The sequence below is a fragment of the Eschrichtius robustus genome, chromosome 3 (assembly GCF_028021215.1).
Source record: "Eschrichtius robustus isolate mEscRob2 chromosome 3, mEscRob2.pri, whole genome shotgun sequence".
Classification (NCBI taxonomy): Eukaryota; Metazoa; Chordata; class Mammalia; order Artiodactyla; family Eschrichtiidae; genus Eschrichtius; species Eschrichtius robustus.
Window position 1 is genome coordinate 83,504,837 of NC_090826.1, and position 17,230 is coordinate 83,522,066.

General features: G+C 36.9%; 1 protein-coding gene across 1 annotated transcript in view; it reads left to right on the forward strand.

Annotated features, from left to right (window-relative positions):
* ABCD3 (ATP binding cassette subfamily D member 3) overlaps nucleotides 1-17,230 on the forward strand; it is an 81,568-nt gene that overhangs the window by 53,747 nt on the left and 10,591 nt on the right. Inside the window, exons 14-20 of the mRNA XM_068540359.1 lie at nucleotides 1,352-1,443; nucleotides 1,535-1,598; nucleotides 1,727-1,790; nucleotides 14,184-14,261; nucleotides 14,367-14,432; nucleotides 14,534-14,623; nucleotides 15,106-15,225. Of these exons, the coding sequence (XP_068396460.1) occupies nucleotides 1,352-1,443; nucleotides 1,535-1,598; nucleotides 1,727-1,790; nucleotides 14,184-14,261; nucleotides 14,367-14,432; nucleotides 14,534-14,623; nucleotides 15,106-15,225 (574 nt within the window). The remainder of the gene's footprint in view (nucleotides 1-1,351; nucleotides 1,444-1,534; nucleotides 1,599-1,726; nucleotides 1,791-14,183; nucleotides 14,262-14,366; nucleotides 14,433-14,533; nucleotides 14,624-15,105; nucleotides 15,226-17,230) is intronic.

Sequence of the window (17,230 nt, forward strand, 5' to 3'; positions counted from 1 at the left end):
TGTCTGTTCTGTGGACACTGGTATTCAGTAAGCTGGGAAATGTCGAATTGTGGCAGTCTTTCCTTGATTCACAGAAAATTAAGTTAGTGAATAGAATTTTCTCGTTTGAACTTTTTTGTCCCCTACCATACTTTTTTTCCCTTAGGTCTTTGATACCTGGCAACTCAGCAAAAGATAAACAAGGATGAAGTTGATTTTAATGAAAAAAAATGAAAAGTTACCTTATGGTAGCTGTAGGTCCAGTTGTAAATATGGTCAGGGTGTCTAGTAAAATTGTTCTTAGACCATCAAATGGAGTTAAATATTTCAAAATTTCAAGGTCTAATATGAAAGGCTTGGTATGGTGTCAAAAAAACTATAATGTAAAAAAAAGCACCGTAAGTTTCAGGTCATCTGAAGAAATTAGATGTCTTTGGATCTTTCCCAGGCCTGTGATTAGTCTGCCTATTTCCTCTGTTCCTTCTTCTCTACTCCTTTGGCAGTTAAGGTCTTCATGGCAAGATAGAAGAAGTTACAAACTACTATGAGGAGTCTCTCCGTTGAGAATGCTGACATTCTTCCTACTTGTTAATAACTTTCTCATGCCTTTACAGTTCCTAGCATATGGGATGCTTCTGTTCCTTTAGGAAGTTTCTGCTTGTTATTCACAGAATGATCCTGTCTGCTTCTCTGGTTAGAGTGCTTTCTCTTCGACCATCATATCATTCTTCTACTCCTCAACTTCTTGTCATTAGTTTTGCTTTCTGTCACCACAGTGATTTCTCTCTAATATTAAGAACACTTCATCTTTTCCCCTCTTCAGAGGAAGAAAGAGAGGAATCCTCCAAATTCTTCCATGTTTGCAGGGAAGTAGTGTGCACTTGGCATACTTAAAATAAATGACGTCCTCAGAGAGAAAAGCCAAGTTTATCCAAGGCTTTATAACTCACTCCAGCAGGAACTCAGGGTCCACGCTTCCTGGACCTAAAGAATGCACTAGCATTAGTCCTTTTATAGTATTTACTAGAAAATTCCTTAAAATTCTAGTGGCAGAGAACCTTCTTGATTTGCCTGTTAATGAAGTATCTGTTGAGGTGGGATCCTATGAGACCTCTTTTCTTAGCCGCATGTTCCTGCTCTCCTGTTGAAGCATAATAATAAAACGTGTACTGTCACTAATACTCTATGTTGATGAGATGTCTTTTAAATTATCTCATTTAAACTAAATGATAAGTTTAGAAACTTCAGTTAGATTTGTATAAAGTAAAAAATATGAACTTAATGTTATATGTCAATTATATTCAAATAAATAATAAAAATTAAAGATATGATAGCCTTCGGAGGTTTGATTATGACTTCTTTTTTTTTTCAGCTTTACTGCTCGGATTACAGAATTAATGCAAGTACTAAAGGATTTAAATCAGGGCAAATATGAACGCACCATGGTCTCACAACAGGAAAAAGGTAAATATGAATGCACTAGGTCACATATTATAAGTTTTTGCTGACATGACATGATGCTTTAATACTGATTTTCCCATTTAATGTATTGAAGGAGCACAAGGCATTCCCTTGATACCTGGTGTTGGAGAAATCATCAATGCAGATAACATTATAAAGTACGTACAGAAAAGGGTTCTTTAGCACCATAAACGTCTGTTAAACTACACAGTAGCCTTTCTCTTTCAGCTACATCTGCTTAGTGTTTAATGTAAAATTATTCTCTTTTTATTAATTTCCTCTATAGATTTGATCATGTTCCTTTAGCAACGCCAAATGGAGATATCTTGATTCGAGACCTTAATTTTGAAGTAAGTTTTTACATGGTTATATAAAAGCTTAAATCATCTTCAAAACGTGAAATGAAGAACTGTTGTCTGAATATTTAACATAATTTTAAGGGTTCACTTAGTTTCTGAACCCATAAAATTGCTTTAAAAAGTAAGCCTTTATAAAGGAGGACTGCCTTCGATTAAGGTAGTCATAAAGTACTGTAAATTTCCAGTTATAAGATAAATATGTACCAGGGATGTAATGTACAACATGATCAATATAAAAACACTGCTGTATGTTATATAGGAAAGTTGTTAAGAGAGTAAACCCTAGGAGTTCTCATCACACACACAAATTTTTTTTCTATTTCTTTAATTTTGTATCTGTATGAGGTGGTGGATGTTCACTAAACTTACTGTGATAATCATTTCATGGTGTTTGGAAGCCAAATCATTATGCTGCACACCTTAAACTTAGACAGTGTTGCATGTCAATGATATCTCAATAAAACTGGAAGAAGAAAATAAAAAGTAAGTCTTTGAAATAGAAATTTATTTTTCTTATTTGACAGGACTTTAAAGTTTCAAATACTACTATCAAAAATCTTTTGCAAATAAAGTCCATCTGAAGAAAGCCATAGAAGATATAGATAATTGGAATCTCCGATGTAAGATGAATATTTAAACATGCAAATATAACATTAGTCTCTTTAAATTAAAATAATAATTTACCATTTGGTAGTATTTTGATGGTATAGGAGGATCTGTACCTATAAAAACAAAACATAGACTTTCATATTACTGATGAAAACAGTGGAAGAGCAGCACAATAGCACTGCAGATTGCCACTCACCCAAGACACATAACATCTCGAGCCAAGTGAATTGTGATGCTGATCAATATAGTCTGTTAACCAAATGGGAATATGGCAGGCCAAATTAAAAAGAAAAAGCAAAAGATGAGAATTATTGTTATTGTATGATTTTATAAGACTCTTGCAGACCTAAGGGTTACTATTTAGGTTATGTGTCTATTGTGACTTTACGAATAGTTCACATCTGAAAATCTTGAAGATTAGTAACAGATGTCTATCATGTGGGCTGTCTCTCCAGTTCCAGGTACCATTACTCTAGAAGAACACTGTCCAATAGAACTTTCTGCCATGATGGAAATGTTCTATATCTGCATTGCCCAGTATAGTAGCCACATGTGGATATTGTATTCTTGAAATATGGCTAGTACAGTTGAACTGAATTTTAGATTTTACTTAATTTTAATGAATTTGACCTTAAATAGCCATGTGACTAGTGGCTGTTGAATTGGACAGCACAACTCTAGAATTCTCTACATGCTTATGTTTATGGTTTTCTGTAATTTGTGCTGTATGTGGAGATTCTTTTCAACTGCTGTTATTGAAGGAATGTTGTCTGATAGTTTATAAAATAAGGAGTATAATTATTGGATTTGTTTTCAAAGTGTTATAATTATAGGTAAGTCTTCAGTTTTTCTCCTCTTAGTCATGTATATGTATTATGTACGTCTCCACTTTCTTTTTAAGGAACTGTAAAAATGAAAAGTGTTAGTTATGCAAAGTACTTTGGACTTATTCAACAATGAGTATTATATATTGTAATGTTTATTTTAAAGCCAGGAAACAAAAAGGGAAGTACAGAAAATGTGAATATAGTTGGTAAATATTTAATGGCACAAGTATTACAGAAGTGTTTTCTCATTTAGCTCCAGGTGCTGCTTTGCTCCCTTGGCAAAGTAGATGGCCACCTACAGGGCTTGATTTCAGGAATAAAACAGAGCTCAACACTCCATCTTTGATAGATTTCCAGTAGCCCCTTTGTTGTCACTACCCAAGAGTAAAAAGGGCCATGAGATTTCTCCATTGATGAATCCTCTTAGCCCTTTCTCCTACTTTCCCTCACTTCTGTCTTTACACAGACATAGAATACGCCAACAATACAGATGCACACATGGCTTGAGCCTAGTGAGGAGAGATTTGGGATCTGTATGTACAGCCACATGGAATAAATAGATCATGATTATGGTCTGTGATATGCTCACTTTGTCATAAGGTTACCACACTAATGCTGTCCCTTTCATTTTAGTCCAAAGCCGCCCTTCCCTTTAAAGCCTTTATGTTTGAATTTTAGTATACTTCTGGCCAGTTCTGATAACTTCACTTTTTTAGTCTCAGAAAGGACCTAACTTTTTTGCTCTTATTTTGGAAAGTCTTATTTTAGTTATCAGTTACACCCCTGCTTGTTTAAGTTTTTTTACTCTGTGACCATGTTCTATATCACTGTTGTCTATTCTGTGATTCTTGTATTGTTTTCTCCTCCACTTGGAGCTGTTTCTTTGACTTCTGTACTTTTGGTCCACTGTTATAAATTCCTCTTCTGTCTCTTTCTGACTTAGGGTATTCTAAGTTAGACTTGGCTTTTTCTCATTTATTTTGTCTTTCTATCATTTTTTTTAACATAGTTTTGTTTTGTTTTGTTTTTTAATTCAACAAACATCCATCACTTCTTTGTAACATCTGATTGTTTTCTATCCATGTGGCTTACTTGAAAATAAAGATTCCTTTCTCCTGCAAAGAGGCATGGTAAAACTGAGACTTGGCCATCACAAATAAATGTGTCCTACTTTATGATCAGTTTGCCTTTTGGGTTACCTAATAACCAAATAATATAAGCTTCTTTGAGATAGGGGATTTTATATCTTATTCCTTTATAAACTCCCTCAGCAATGGCATATTTATATAGACTGGAGAAACCCTAAGAAATAACTACTTGTAGGTTATAATGTGGCCATTAAAATAGTACTTTGTAACTTACTAAAATTTTTATCGTTTAGTAAGCAAGCATATTTTAATGTTTAAAGAAGCCTAAGTAAATCTTCGTAAACAGCATACTTTCATGTAATCTCTCTTTTATTTAAATCATATTTATGTGTAGAATATTTTGATGTTTTATTATAGTAAATTCATAGGAAGTAGGATTTATCAAGAAGTGATATTTCTGGGGGAATATTTTTATTGGTAAAGATACGGTGGTTCAAAGCATTCATTGCCCCAGTAAAGCAATCCAGGATCCTCAATAATAGAGTGTTATTGGGACTTCCCTGGTGGTGCAGTGGTTAAGAATCCTCCTGCCAGTGCAGGGGACACTGGTTCCAGCCCTGGTCCGGGAAGATCCCACATGCCGCGGAGCAACTAAGCCCGTGCGCCACAGCTACTGAAGCCTTTGCCTAGAGCTCGTGCTCTGCAACAAGAGAGGCCACCACAATGAGAAGCCTGTGCACCGCAACAAAGAGTAGCCCCTGCTCACCACAACCAAAGAAAGCCCGTGTGCAGCAATGAAGACCCAACGCAGCCCAAAATAAATAAATCAAATAAATTTATATTAAAAAAATTTTTAAATAGAGTGTTATTAAGAACTTAATAACTGGTTTTCAGTGAAAGTTACCCTTGGCATTTAGTCTTAATTCAACCCAGAAAAAAAAATACATGTTTTTACACATTTTTAATTTGGAAAACTTATCACTGGCTTGCCATGGCTGATGTCGTAATTGGAAGTTTTGTCCAACATTATCAAAAGCCACGGAGTAAAGAAAAGTTAATGCTGAGTCTAAGGCATTTGTGCATAGAAGAGTACCTAAGGATTTCAGTAACTCTAGTTATTATTTATACACATCATTACAAACTTGGTTTTTAGGTTTCCTGGCATGTTGCACCAAATAATGTGGAGGGGTATTGGATATCAGTGAAAACCACAATAAGCAGTTAGGTGCAGAAAACAGTACATATGGCTAACATTACCTAAATAAATCAGAGTGATAGGGAACCATTTAATTAATCGTTCTCTGAACTTTAAGGTGCTCCTAGGGGAAACACTTTTATAGTAGAGTACAATTATTATATATAATGTATTACTAGGAATATTCACTATATTCAATTTTATAGGAAAAAGAAATGTGTATTTAGAAGAAGTCCATCAAAATAACTCTTTAAAATAATTTCTCAGAAAAAAAGACAAATATCTGGAAAAGTCATTCAGAATAGGTCATGCTCTAATACACAACATAAAATTTACCATTTTAACTATTTTGAAGTATACAGTTCAGTGGCATTAAGTACATTTAGTGTGTTGTGCAACCATCACCACTACCTTCAGAACTTTTTCATCACAGCAAAGAGAAACTCTGTACCCATTAAACAGTAACTCGTTTCTCCCCACCCCTTAGTCCCTGGTAACCGCTGTTCTACTTTCTGTCTCACTGAATTTGCCTATTCTGGGTACCTCATGTGAATGGAATCATAATATTTGTCCTTTTGTGTCTGGCATATCTCACTTAGCATCATGTCTTCAGGTTCATTCATGTGTGGCATGTACCAGAATTTCATTCCTTTTAAGGCTGAATAATAATATTCCATTGTATGTATATGCCACATTTTGTTTATTCATTTATCCACTTGGGTTGCTTCCACTTTCGACTGTTGTGACTAATGCAGAAGGCTCTGCATTCCATCAGAAAAAGTTCTTTCAGTGGCTTACAGCACCCTATAGGGTTTACCTGCCGTTACCCTACCACCACCTCTTACCTCTCTGAGCTCATTTCCTACTACTCCTTCCTCCTGCTCATTCTTCTTCAGCAGAATCCTTTCTGGTTTTTGAATAGGGCAGGTACATTCCTGCCTCAGCCTTTGTAGCTACTTTTTGTGGGTAGGGTTGGGACTGGAACAGTCCCTCCAGATAAACTTCCAGTTTACTCTTTCTTTCACAGTTTTGCCCAGTTGTCATTTTCAGTGAGGCCTGGCCTGACCACCTTAAAAATGCAGCCCCCCCCCCACCAGTTTTTTTTACCTTTATCTATTTTTTCCCTGTGGCACTTATTTTCTAACATGCTGTTTAATTTACTTATTTATTATGCATGTTCCTTATTGTATATCTCTCCCACTAGAATGTATACTGGTAAGGGTAAAGATTTTGTTGTGTTTTTTTTGTTCTTTGGGTTTCTTTGGTCTCTTTTACTCACTAATGTAGCTGCATTGCCTCGAACAGAGCCAGACACTGAGTATTCAATACATATTCATTGAATTAAAAAATAGGAACCTAAGGCTCAACAGTTTAAAGAAGGCAGGTTCCGCAGCCAGGCTAACTCATATCTCTGATGTATTTTCCTGCTGTGATAACATTGCTGTGTGAGCTACAGTTATGACTCAGGTTTTTTGATTCATCACCAGGTTGATTAACTCGGATAAGACCATAAGCTTAGAAATCAACCACTCTTGACATTTTTCATTCAACTTTACGTTGTTGCAGAGCAATTTGGTGGCACTTATAAATACTTACACTACATATGTACTTTGATACAACACATAATTTCTAAGAATCTGATCTGTAGAAGTATTTCTCACTAGTGCATCAATTTGCTCTCTCAGAGCTTCATTGCAGTATTATTAAAAGAGCAAGCAAAATGCAGATGACCTAAATATTTAACAAAAGGAGAGTATTTAAATAAGTTATGATACATCCTTGCTATGGAATACACTGCAGGCATTAAGAGAGGAATGCGGAGAATCTGAATATACTGACCTGAAAGAACATCTGTGATATGTTGTTTGTTTGTTTATTTATTTTAAATTTTCTTTCATTTTTATATAGCAGGTTCTTATTTAGTTATCTATTTTATACATATTAGTGTATACATGTCAATCCCAATCTCCCAATTCATACCACCACCACCCTGCCCCCCACCCTTGACCCCCACCTCCACTCCCCCACCCCTTGGTGTCCATACATTTGTTCTCTACATCTGTGTCTCTATTTCTGCTGTGCAAACCAGTTCATCTGCACCATTTTTCTGGATTCCACATATATGTGTTAATATATGATACTTGCTTTTCTCTTTCTGACTTACTTCACTCTCTATGACAGTCTCCAGGTCCATCCATGTCTCTACAAATGACCCAATTTCGTTTCTTTTTCTGGCTGAGTAATATTCCATTGTATATATGTACCACATCTTCTGTATCCATTCGTCTGTTCATGGGCATTTAGGTTGCTTCCATGACCTGGCTATTGTAAATAGTGCTGCAATGAGCATTGGGGTGCATGTGTCTTTTTGAATTATGGTTTTCCCTGGCTATCTGCCCAGTGGTGGGATTGCTGGGTCATATGGTAATTCTATTTTTAATTTCTTAAGGACCCTCCATGCTGTTCTCTATAGTGGCTGTATCAATTTACATTCCCACCAACAGTGCGAGAAGGTTCCCTTTTCTCCACACCCTCTCCGGCATTTGTTGTTTGTGGATTTTCTGAGGATGCCCATTCTAACCGGTGTGAGGTGATACCTCATTGTAGTTTTCATTTGCATTTCTCTAAAAATTACTGATGTTGAGCAGCTTTTCATGTGCCTCTTGGGCATCTGTATGTCTTCTTTGGAGAAATGTCTATTTAGGTCTTCTGCCCATTTTTGGATTGGGTTATTTGTTTCTTTTAATACTGAGCTGCATGAGCTGTTTATATATTTTGGAGATTAATCCTTTTTCCATTGATTCGTTTGCAAATATTGTCTCCCATTCTGAGGGTTGTCTTTTTGTCTTTATAGTTTCCTTTGCTGTGCAAAATCTTTGAAGTTTCATTAGGTCCCATTTGTTTATTTTTGTTTTTATTTCCATTACTCTAGGAGGTGGATAAAAAAAGATCTTCCTGTGATTTATGTCAAAGGGTCTTCTTCCTGTGTTTTCCTCTAACAGTTTTATAGTGTCTGGCCTTACATTTAAGTCTTTAATCCATTTTGAGTTTATTTTTTGTTTATGGTGTTAGGGAGTGTTCTAATTTCATTCTTTTACATGTAGCTGCCCAGTTTTCCCAGCATCACTTATTGAAGAGGCTGTCTTTTCTCTATTATATATCCTTGCCTCCTTTGTCATAGATTAGTTGACCATAGGTGTGTGGGTTTATCTCTGGACTTTCTATCCTGTTCCACTGATCTATATTCTGTTTCTGTGCCAATACCATATTGTCTTGATTACTGTAGCTTTGTGGTATAGTCTGAAGTCAGGGAGTGTGATTCCTCCAGCTCCGTTTTTTTCCCTCAAGATTGCTTTGGCTGTTCGGGGTCTTTTGTGTCTCCATACAAATTTTAAGATTTTTTGTTCTAGTTCTGTGAAAAATGCCGTTGGTAATTTGGTAGGGATTGCATTGAATCTGTAGATTGCTTTGGGTAGTATAGTCATTTTCACAGTATTGATTCTTCCAATCTAAGAACATGGTATTTTTCTCCATCTGTTTCTGTCATCTTTGATGTCTTTCATCAGTGTCTTATAGTTTTCTGAGTACAGGTCTTTTACCTCCTTAGGTAGGTTTATTCCTAGGTATATTATTCTTTTCATTGCAATGGTAAATGAGATTGTTTCCTTAATTTCTCTTTCTGATCTTTCATTGTTAGTGTATAGGAATGCAAGAGATTTCTGTGCGTTAATTTTGTATCCTGCAACTTTACCAAATTCGTTGATTAGCTCTAGTAGTTTTCTGGTGGCATCTTTAGGATTCTCTATGTATAGTATCATGTCATCTGCTAACAGTGACAGTTTTACTTCTTCTTTTCCAATTTGTATTCCTTTTATTTCTTTTTCTTCTCTGATTGCTGTGGCTAGGACTTCCAAAACTATGTTGAATAAAAGTGGTGAGAGTGGACATCCTTGTCCTTTCCTGATCTTAGAGGAAATGCTTTCAGTTTTTCACGATTGAGAACGATGTTTGCTGTGGGTTTGTCATATATGGCCTTTGTTATGTTAAGGTAGGTTCCCTCTATGCCCACTTTCTGGAGAGTTTTTATCATAAATCGGTGTTGAATTTTGTCAAAAGCTTTTTCTGCATCTATTGAGATGATCATATGGTTTTTTTCTTCAATTTCTTAATATGATATATCACATTGATTGGCATATATTGAAGAATCCTTGCATCCCTGGGATAAATCCCACTTGATCATGGTGTATGATCCTTTTAATGTGTTGTTGGATTCTGTTTGCTAGTATTTTGTTGAGGATTTTTGCATCTATATTCATCAGTCTGTAATTTTCTTTTATTGTAGTATCTTTGTCTGGTTTGGGTATCAGGGTGATGGTGGCCTTGTAGAATGAGTTTGGGAGTGCTCCTCCCTCTGCTATATTTTGGAAGAGTTTGAGAAGGATAGATGTTAGCTTTCCTCTAAATGTTTGATAGAATTCACCTGTGAAGCCATTTGGTCCTGGATTTTTGTTTGTTGGAAGATTTTTCATCACAGTTTCAATTTCAGTGCTTGTGATTGGTCTGTTTATATTTTCCATTTCTTCCTGGTTCAGTCTCGGAAGGTTGTGCTTTTCTAAATGTGTCCACTTCTTCCAGGTTGTCCATTTTATTGGCATAGAGTTGCTTGTAGTAGTCTCTTAGGATGCTTTGTATTTCTGTGGTGTCCATTGTAACTTCTTTTTCATTTCTAATTTTATTGATTTGAGTCCTCTCCCTCTTTTTCTTGATGAGTCTGGCTAAAGCTTTATTGATCTTGTTTATCTTCTCAGAGAACCAGCTTTTAGTTTTATTGATCTTTGCTATTGTTTTCTTTGTTTGCATTGCATTTATTTCTGCTCTGATCTTTATGGTTTCTTTCCTCCTACTATCTTTGGGTTTTGTTTGTTCTTCTTTCTCTAGTTCCTTTAGGTGTAAGCTTAGATTGCTTATTTGAGATTTTTCTTGTTTCTTGAGGTAGGATTGTGTTGCTCTAAACTTCCCTCTTAGAACTGCTTTTGGTGCATCCCATAGGTTTTGGGTCATTGTGTTTTCGTTGTCATTTGTCTCTAGGTATGTTTTGATTTCCTCTATGATTTCTTCAGTGATCTCTTGGTTATTTAGTAATGTATTGTTTAGCCTCCATGTTTGGATTTTACGGTTTTTTCCCTGTAATTGATTTCTAATCTCATAGCGTTGTGGTTGAAAAAGATACTTGATATGATTTCAGTGTTCTTAAACTTACCAAGGTTTGATTTGTGACCCATGGTGTGATCTATCCTGGAGAATGTTCCATGTGCACTTGAGAAGGAAGTGTAATCTGCTGTTTTCGGATGGAATGTCCTATAAATATCAATTAAATCTATCTGGTCTGTTGTGTCATTTAAATCTTGTCCTTCCTTTCTGTCTGGATTATCTGTCCATTGGTGTAAGTGAGGTGTTAAAGTCCCCCTCTATTATTGTGTTACCGTCAATTTCCTCTTTTATAGCTGTTAGCATTTGCCTTATGTATTGAGGTGCTCCTATGTTGGTGCATAAATATTTATAATTGTTATATCTTCTTCTTGGATTGATGCCTTGATCATTATGGAGGGTGTTTTTTGTCTCTGGTAACAGTCTTTATTTTACAGTCTATTTTATCTGATATGAGTGTTGCTACTCCAGCTTTCTTTTGATTTCCATTTGCATGGAATATCTTTTTCCATCTCCTCACTTTCGTTCTGCATGTGTCCCTAGGTCTGAAGTGGGTCTCTTATAGACAGCCTATTTATGGGTCTTGTTTTTGTATCCATTCAGCAATCCTATGTCTTTTGGTTGGAGCATTTAATCCATTCACATTTAAGGTAATTATCAATATGTATGTTCCTATTACCATTTTCTTAATTGTTTTGGGTTTGCTGTTTTTCTTTTTTCAAAAAATTACATTTATTTATTTATTTTGGGCTGTGTTGGGTCTTTGTTGCAGTGTGCGGGCTTCTCATTGTGGTGGCTCCTCTTGTTGCGGAGCACGGGCTCTAGGTGCGCGGGCTTCAGTAGTTGTGGCACGTGGGCTCAGTAGTTGTGGCTCATGGGCTCCAGAGTGCAGGCTCAGTAGTTGTGGCACACGGGCTTAGTTGCTCTGTGGCATGTGGCATCTTCCCGGACCAGGGCTCAAACCCATGTCTCCTGCATTGGCAGGTGGATTCTTAATCACTGCACCACCAGGGAAGTCCCTTGGGTTTGTTTTTGTATGTCCTTTTTTTCTCTGTGTTTCCCACCTAGAGAAGTTCCTTTAGCATTTGTTGTAGAGCTGGTTTGGTGGTGCTGAATTCCCTTAGCTTTTGCTTGTCTGTAAAGCTTTTGATTTCTCCATTGAATCTGAATGAGATCCTTGCCAGGGAAGTAATCTTAGTTGTACTTTAGATATATCATGCTACTCCCTTCTGGCTTGTAGAGTTTCTGCTGAGAAATCAGCTGATAACCTTATGGGAGTTCCCTTGTATTTGTCATTTTTCCCTTGTTGCTTTTAATAATTTTTCTTTGTCTTTAATTTTTGCCAATTTGATCACTATGTGTCTTGGCGTGTTTCTCCTTGGGTTTATCCTGCGTGGGACTCTCTGCACTTCCTGGACTTGGGTGGCTATTTTCTTTCCCATGTTAAGGAAGTTTTCGACTCTAATCTCTTCAAATATTTTCTTGGGTCCTTTCTCTGTCTCTTCTTCTTCTGGGGACCCCTGTAAAGTGAATGTTCATGCGTTTAATGTTGTCCCAGAGGTCTCTCAGTCTGTCTTCATTTCTTTTCATTCTTTATTCTGTTCCACAGCAGTGAATTCCACCATTTCTTTCAGGTCACTTATCTGTTCTGCTGCCTCAGTTACTCTGCTATTGATTCCTTCTAGTGTACGTTTCATTTCAGTTATTGTGTTGTTCATCTCTGTTTGTTTGTTCTTAAATCTTCTAGGTGTTTGTTCTTTAATTCTTCTATGTCTTTGTTAAACATTTCTTGCATCTTCTCGATCTTTGGCTCCTCCATTCTTTTTCCGAGGTCCTGGATCATCTTCGCTGTCACTATTCTGAATTCTTTTTCTCGAAGGTTGCCTATCTCCACTTCATTTAGTTGTTTTTCTGGGGTTTTATCTTGTTCCTTCATCTGGTACATAGTATTCTGCCTTTTCATTTTGTCTATCTTTCTGTGAATGTGGTTTTCGTTCCACAGGCTGCAGGACTGTAGTTCTTCTTGTTTCTGCTGTCTGCCCTCTGGTGGATGAGGCAGGCTATGTAAGAGACTTGTGTAAGCTTCCTGTTGGGAGGGACTGGTGGTAGGTAGAGCTGGGTGTTACTCTGGTGGGCAGAGCTCAGTGAAACTTTAATCCACTTGTCTGCTGATGTGTGGGGCTGGGTTCCCTCTCTGTTGGTTGTTTGGCCTGAGGCGACCCAATGCTGGAGCCTACCCAGCTCTTTGGTGGGGCTAATGGTGACTCTGGGAGGGCTCACACCAAGGAGTACTTCCCAGAACTTCTGCTGCCAGTGTCCTTGCCCCCACGGTGAGCCATAGCCACCCCCCGCCTCTGCAGGACACCCTCCAACACTAGTAGGTAGGTCTGGTTCAGTCTCCTATGAGGTCACTGCTCCTTCCGCCTGGGTCCCGATGTGCATACTACTTTGTGTGTGCCCTCCAAGAGTGGAGTCTCTGTTTCCCCCAGTCCTGCTGAAGTCCTGCAGTCAAATCCTGCTAGCCTTCAAAGACTGATTCTCTGGGAATTCCTCCTCCTGTTGCCGGACCCCTAGGTTGGGAAGCCTGACGTGGGGCTCAGAACCTTCACTCCAGAGGGTGGACTTCTGTGGTATAATTGTTCTCCAGTTTCTGTTCTCCCAGTGGTTATGGGATTTGATTTTATTGTGATTGTTCCCCTCCTACCGTCACATTGCGGCTCCACCTTTGTCTTTGGATGTGGGGTATCTTTTTTGGTGAGTTCCAGTGTCTTCCTGTCGATGGTTGTCCAGCAGCTAGTTGTGATTCTGGTTCTCTCGCAAGAGGGAGTGAGTGCACGTCCTTCTACTCCACCATCTTGATCCCTTCCATGAAATTCATTTTGTTTACATCTGTTCATATATTTTGTACAAGTCTTTATTTATACCTTTCCTGAGCCATTTTATTATGGTATATTTCTTGTAAGCAATATATAACTAGATTTTTTTAAAAAGTACATTGCTTTTAAAAACCTCAAAAGCACAGCAAAATAAACATTATAATTCTTTACTGACCTCCCCAACTAGGCAGGATGAGTCTATTCAGCACCCGATATATTGTTAGATAATAACAAGTTGTAGAGCAGTATATATAGGACAATTCTATTGTTTAAAAAAAGACTGTTTACATACATAATTACTGTTTTCAAGAATTCAAGCTTTAGATCTTTGTGTTCTGATTGAGATTAAGTTGATATCAATCAATAGTGATATTTAAGTGGGAAAAAAAGTGACTGAGTAAAAATTGAAAGTAAACAAAAATAAAAGGTCTCTTCATCCATACCCTCCACTGCTCCTACCTAATATCACATTTATAGACATAATAGAAAGCTTATCATTAGCAAAGAACTATTTGACTCTACGGAAATGTTCATTGAGTGTATATTCTATTTAATTAATTCATAGACTCATTTCCTTTTAGGTTCGGTCTGGGGCCAACGTTCTAATTTGTGGTCCAAATGGCTGTGGAAAGAGTTCACTTTTCCGTGTTCTTGGTGAAGTAAGTAAAAATTGGCCTTAAGGTTTTGTAGTCTTATTTTGCCATATAATCTACCACATTGTGAAATTTACAGCTCTTCTTCCCCCTCCTCCTTTGCTTTTATAGTTATGGCCTCTTTTTGGAGGACGTCTAACTAAACCCGAGAGAGGAAAGTTATTTTACGTTCCCCAGGTAAGACCGTGTTTGAGTTATTTTATAATCTTTGATTTCAAGATCTTTTAACTTATTTTTTTAAAAACCACTTCTAATGATTTTTGCTCTGTTACTATCAGAGACCTTATATGACCCTTGGAACACTTCGAGACCAAGTGATATATCCAGATGGAAGAGAAGATCAGAAAAAGAAGGGGATTTCTGATCTCGTAAGGAAATGTTTATATCCTAGACTTACTGAAAACACTCCACTTCAGAGTCTTTATCTTAATCAGTTAAGTATTTTAGATTTCAAGTAGTTTATCCTAACCTTTTGTAAAGGCTTCTACAGCCTAATCGTTAATTATAACTTTCCAGGTTGAGGTAAGATGTTAACCATTTTGCTTAAATATGACTTGTTGAATGTTTAACCTTGTCTTTACACTATTGTTTGTTTTCTCATTGCCCTTGTCCTTTAATTATGTACAATAGTAGTATTCTCTTTATGCTGCTAGATATATTTTGTCAAAATTAATGTAAATAGGAAGTAAAGAGTTTAGGTTTACCTTTGTGCCACATTCTTTTGTGAAATGTGCCTTTTTTAGTGATGTTGGCAATAGTATTATAGTGATTCTAGTTTAAAAAATAAAGCAAGATAGAGAATGTTGGTTTATGTTAAGCATGAGTTCATCTTTAATCATTTTGCTGAAAGGTACTGAAGGAATACTTAGACAATGTCCAGTTGGGTCATATCCTTGAACGTGAAGGAGGCTGGGACAGTGTTCAGGATTGGATGGATGTACTCAGTGGTGGAGAAAAGCAAAGAATGGCGGTAAGTGTGCTCTGAAAACACTGCAGAGCAATGCAGCTGGTTGCATAAAGTCACTCTTAGAATCCAGCATTTTGATAATCAGGGCGTACAGTTTTGTTTTAATCTTTTTATTTAGCAATTATTATAGTGTGGCTTAGTTTATATGATAATAGAAGTATAGCTTGCATGTAAATTTGGAATTCTGAAAAATTCAAAAATATTCCTATGAAAGGAAAAGATGCAGATCCAATTATATACTGTTAATCCGTTTTTCTAAAAGTTGGGGGAACTTTGTGGCACATAGGTCCTGGTTGGGTTATGAGATCCCTTTCAGTAATTTTTCCCTATAGACGCCTCTCTGTCTTAGCCTATTCTCTCTAAAGTACCTGAAGGTATTAGAGATGTTAATTTTATTATCATTTTATTCTTTATTCTGTTCTTGTCCTTTCCCTCTATCATTATATTTATCCTTGTTTCAGGGCTCAGTATCTACTACCTAAAGTTATTTAGAATTTTAAAATTTTCCTAATATAAAGAAACATTTGAAAGGAATTATTTTATGATCAACTAAAGTTATCCCAATCAAACATGACTACAAAATGTGACATATTAAGAGTGATTCTTTGAGTACTCTGTAAAGGGGGATAACTTTTATTTTTTTATTTTATTTTTTGTAATTAATTAATTAATTAATTTTTGGCTGCGTTGGGTCTTCATTGCTGCACGCGGGCTTTCTCTAGTTGCGGCGAGCAGGGGCTAGAGCGCTCTTTGTTGTGGTGCGCAGGCTTCTCATTGAGTTGGCTTCTCTTATTGTGGAGCATGGGCTCTAGGCGCGTGGGCTTCAGTAGTTGTGGCGCACGGGCTTAGTTGCTCCGTGGCATGTGGGAATCTTCCCAGACCAGGGATCGAACCTGTGTCCCCTGCATTGGCAGGTGGATTCTTAACCACTGCGCCACCAGGGAAGTCCCAAGGGGGATAACTTTTAGGGAGTCATTTTCTAACTAGACATACCATAGTTTGAGCAGATCCAGAGGAAGTTTTTGGGGAGGGAGTGTTATAACCTTGTGGAACTTAGAGAAAACTGTAGCCAAGGGAAGATAGCAGAAGAATGGACCTGTTTCAGAATTGCTTACTGTTTATCTTCAGGTTATATTCTACCTTTTGGTTACCTCCTATTCCCTGATTGTTTTGCATGTTATTCTTCTCCAGATCATACCCATTCTGTATGAACTTAATATCAACTTAATATTGTGATTTGTCTGGCTAGTGAGATTAATCTAGAGTGATGAATGAATCATAAACAAAAGAGAAGAGAGATACCAGCCATACTCAAAGTGGAAATTGGGCTGAAGGCGTGAGAATTTAAAGTGATGGGCATTTCTGGAATCAGTTTAGAAGATGCCTATAGAAATAACTGCAATTCAGGAAAACTAATTTAAATTCCTATACTATGACTTCAAAGAAAATGGAAGGATAAGGCAAGATTCACAAGTGGACACAATGGAGACTCAGAAAGAAAAATAAATCTGCTTAAACTAAGGAGTTGTATATGTGTGGTATAAATGTTACACAGAGGGTAGTTTTTATTAGAAGATAAGAAATTTAAGGGTGTGCCTAGAGGAGTGAGAGTTTATTTTGGAAGAATAGGGAGTGGGGGAAGGAACCCTGTAAAGCCAGATGAACCATGATAGAGCTGGGACATGGGGAGAGCTCACCTGTAACACGGTTGCATGGCCAAGCCCTTGACAGGGTGTGTTCTGTATAGGCCAACATTTGGAGAATTGAATGTGAAGTTTAAAAGAGAGCATATTGTTTATCTACTTTAGAAGGGTTTGGAGGGAGTTAGAAAAGGCTAATGCAATAAATATCAACATTGCTGAAGTTGGGTGGAGAATGTGTATTCATTGTATTGTTCTTTCATTTTTTTGGTAGGATTAAAATTTTCAAAGTAAAAAGTTGATGGGAAGAGAAGACATAATTTTTATAAATTATAAAAACCTATAATTTATAAATTATAAAAATTATA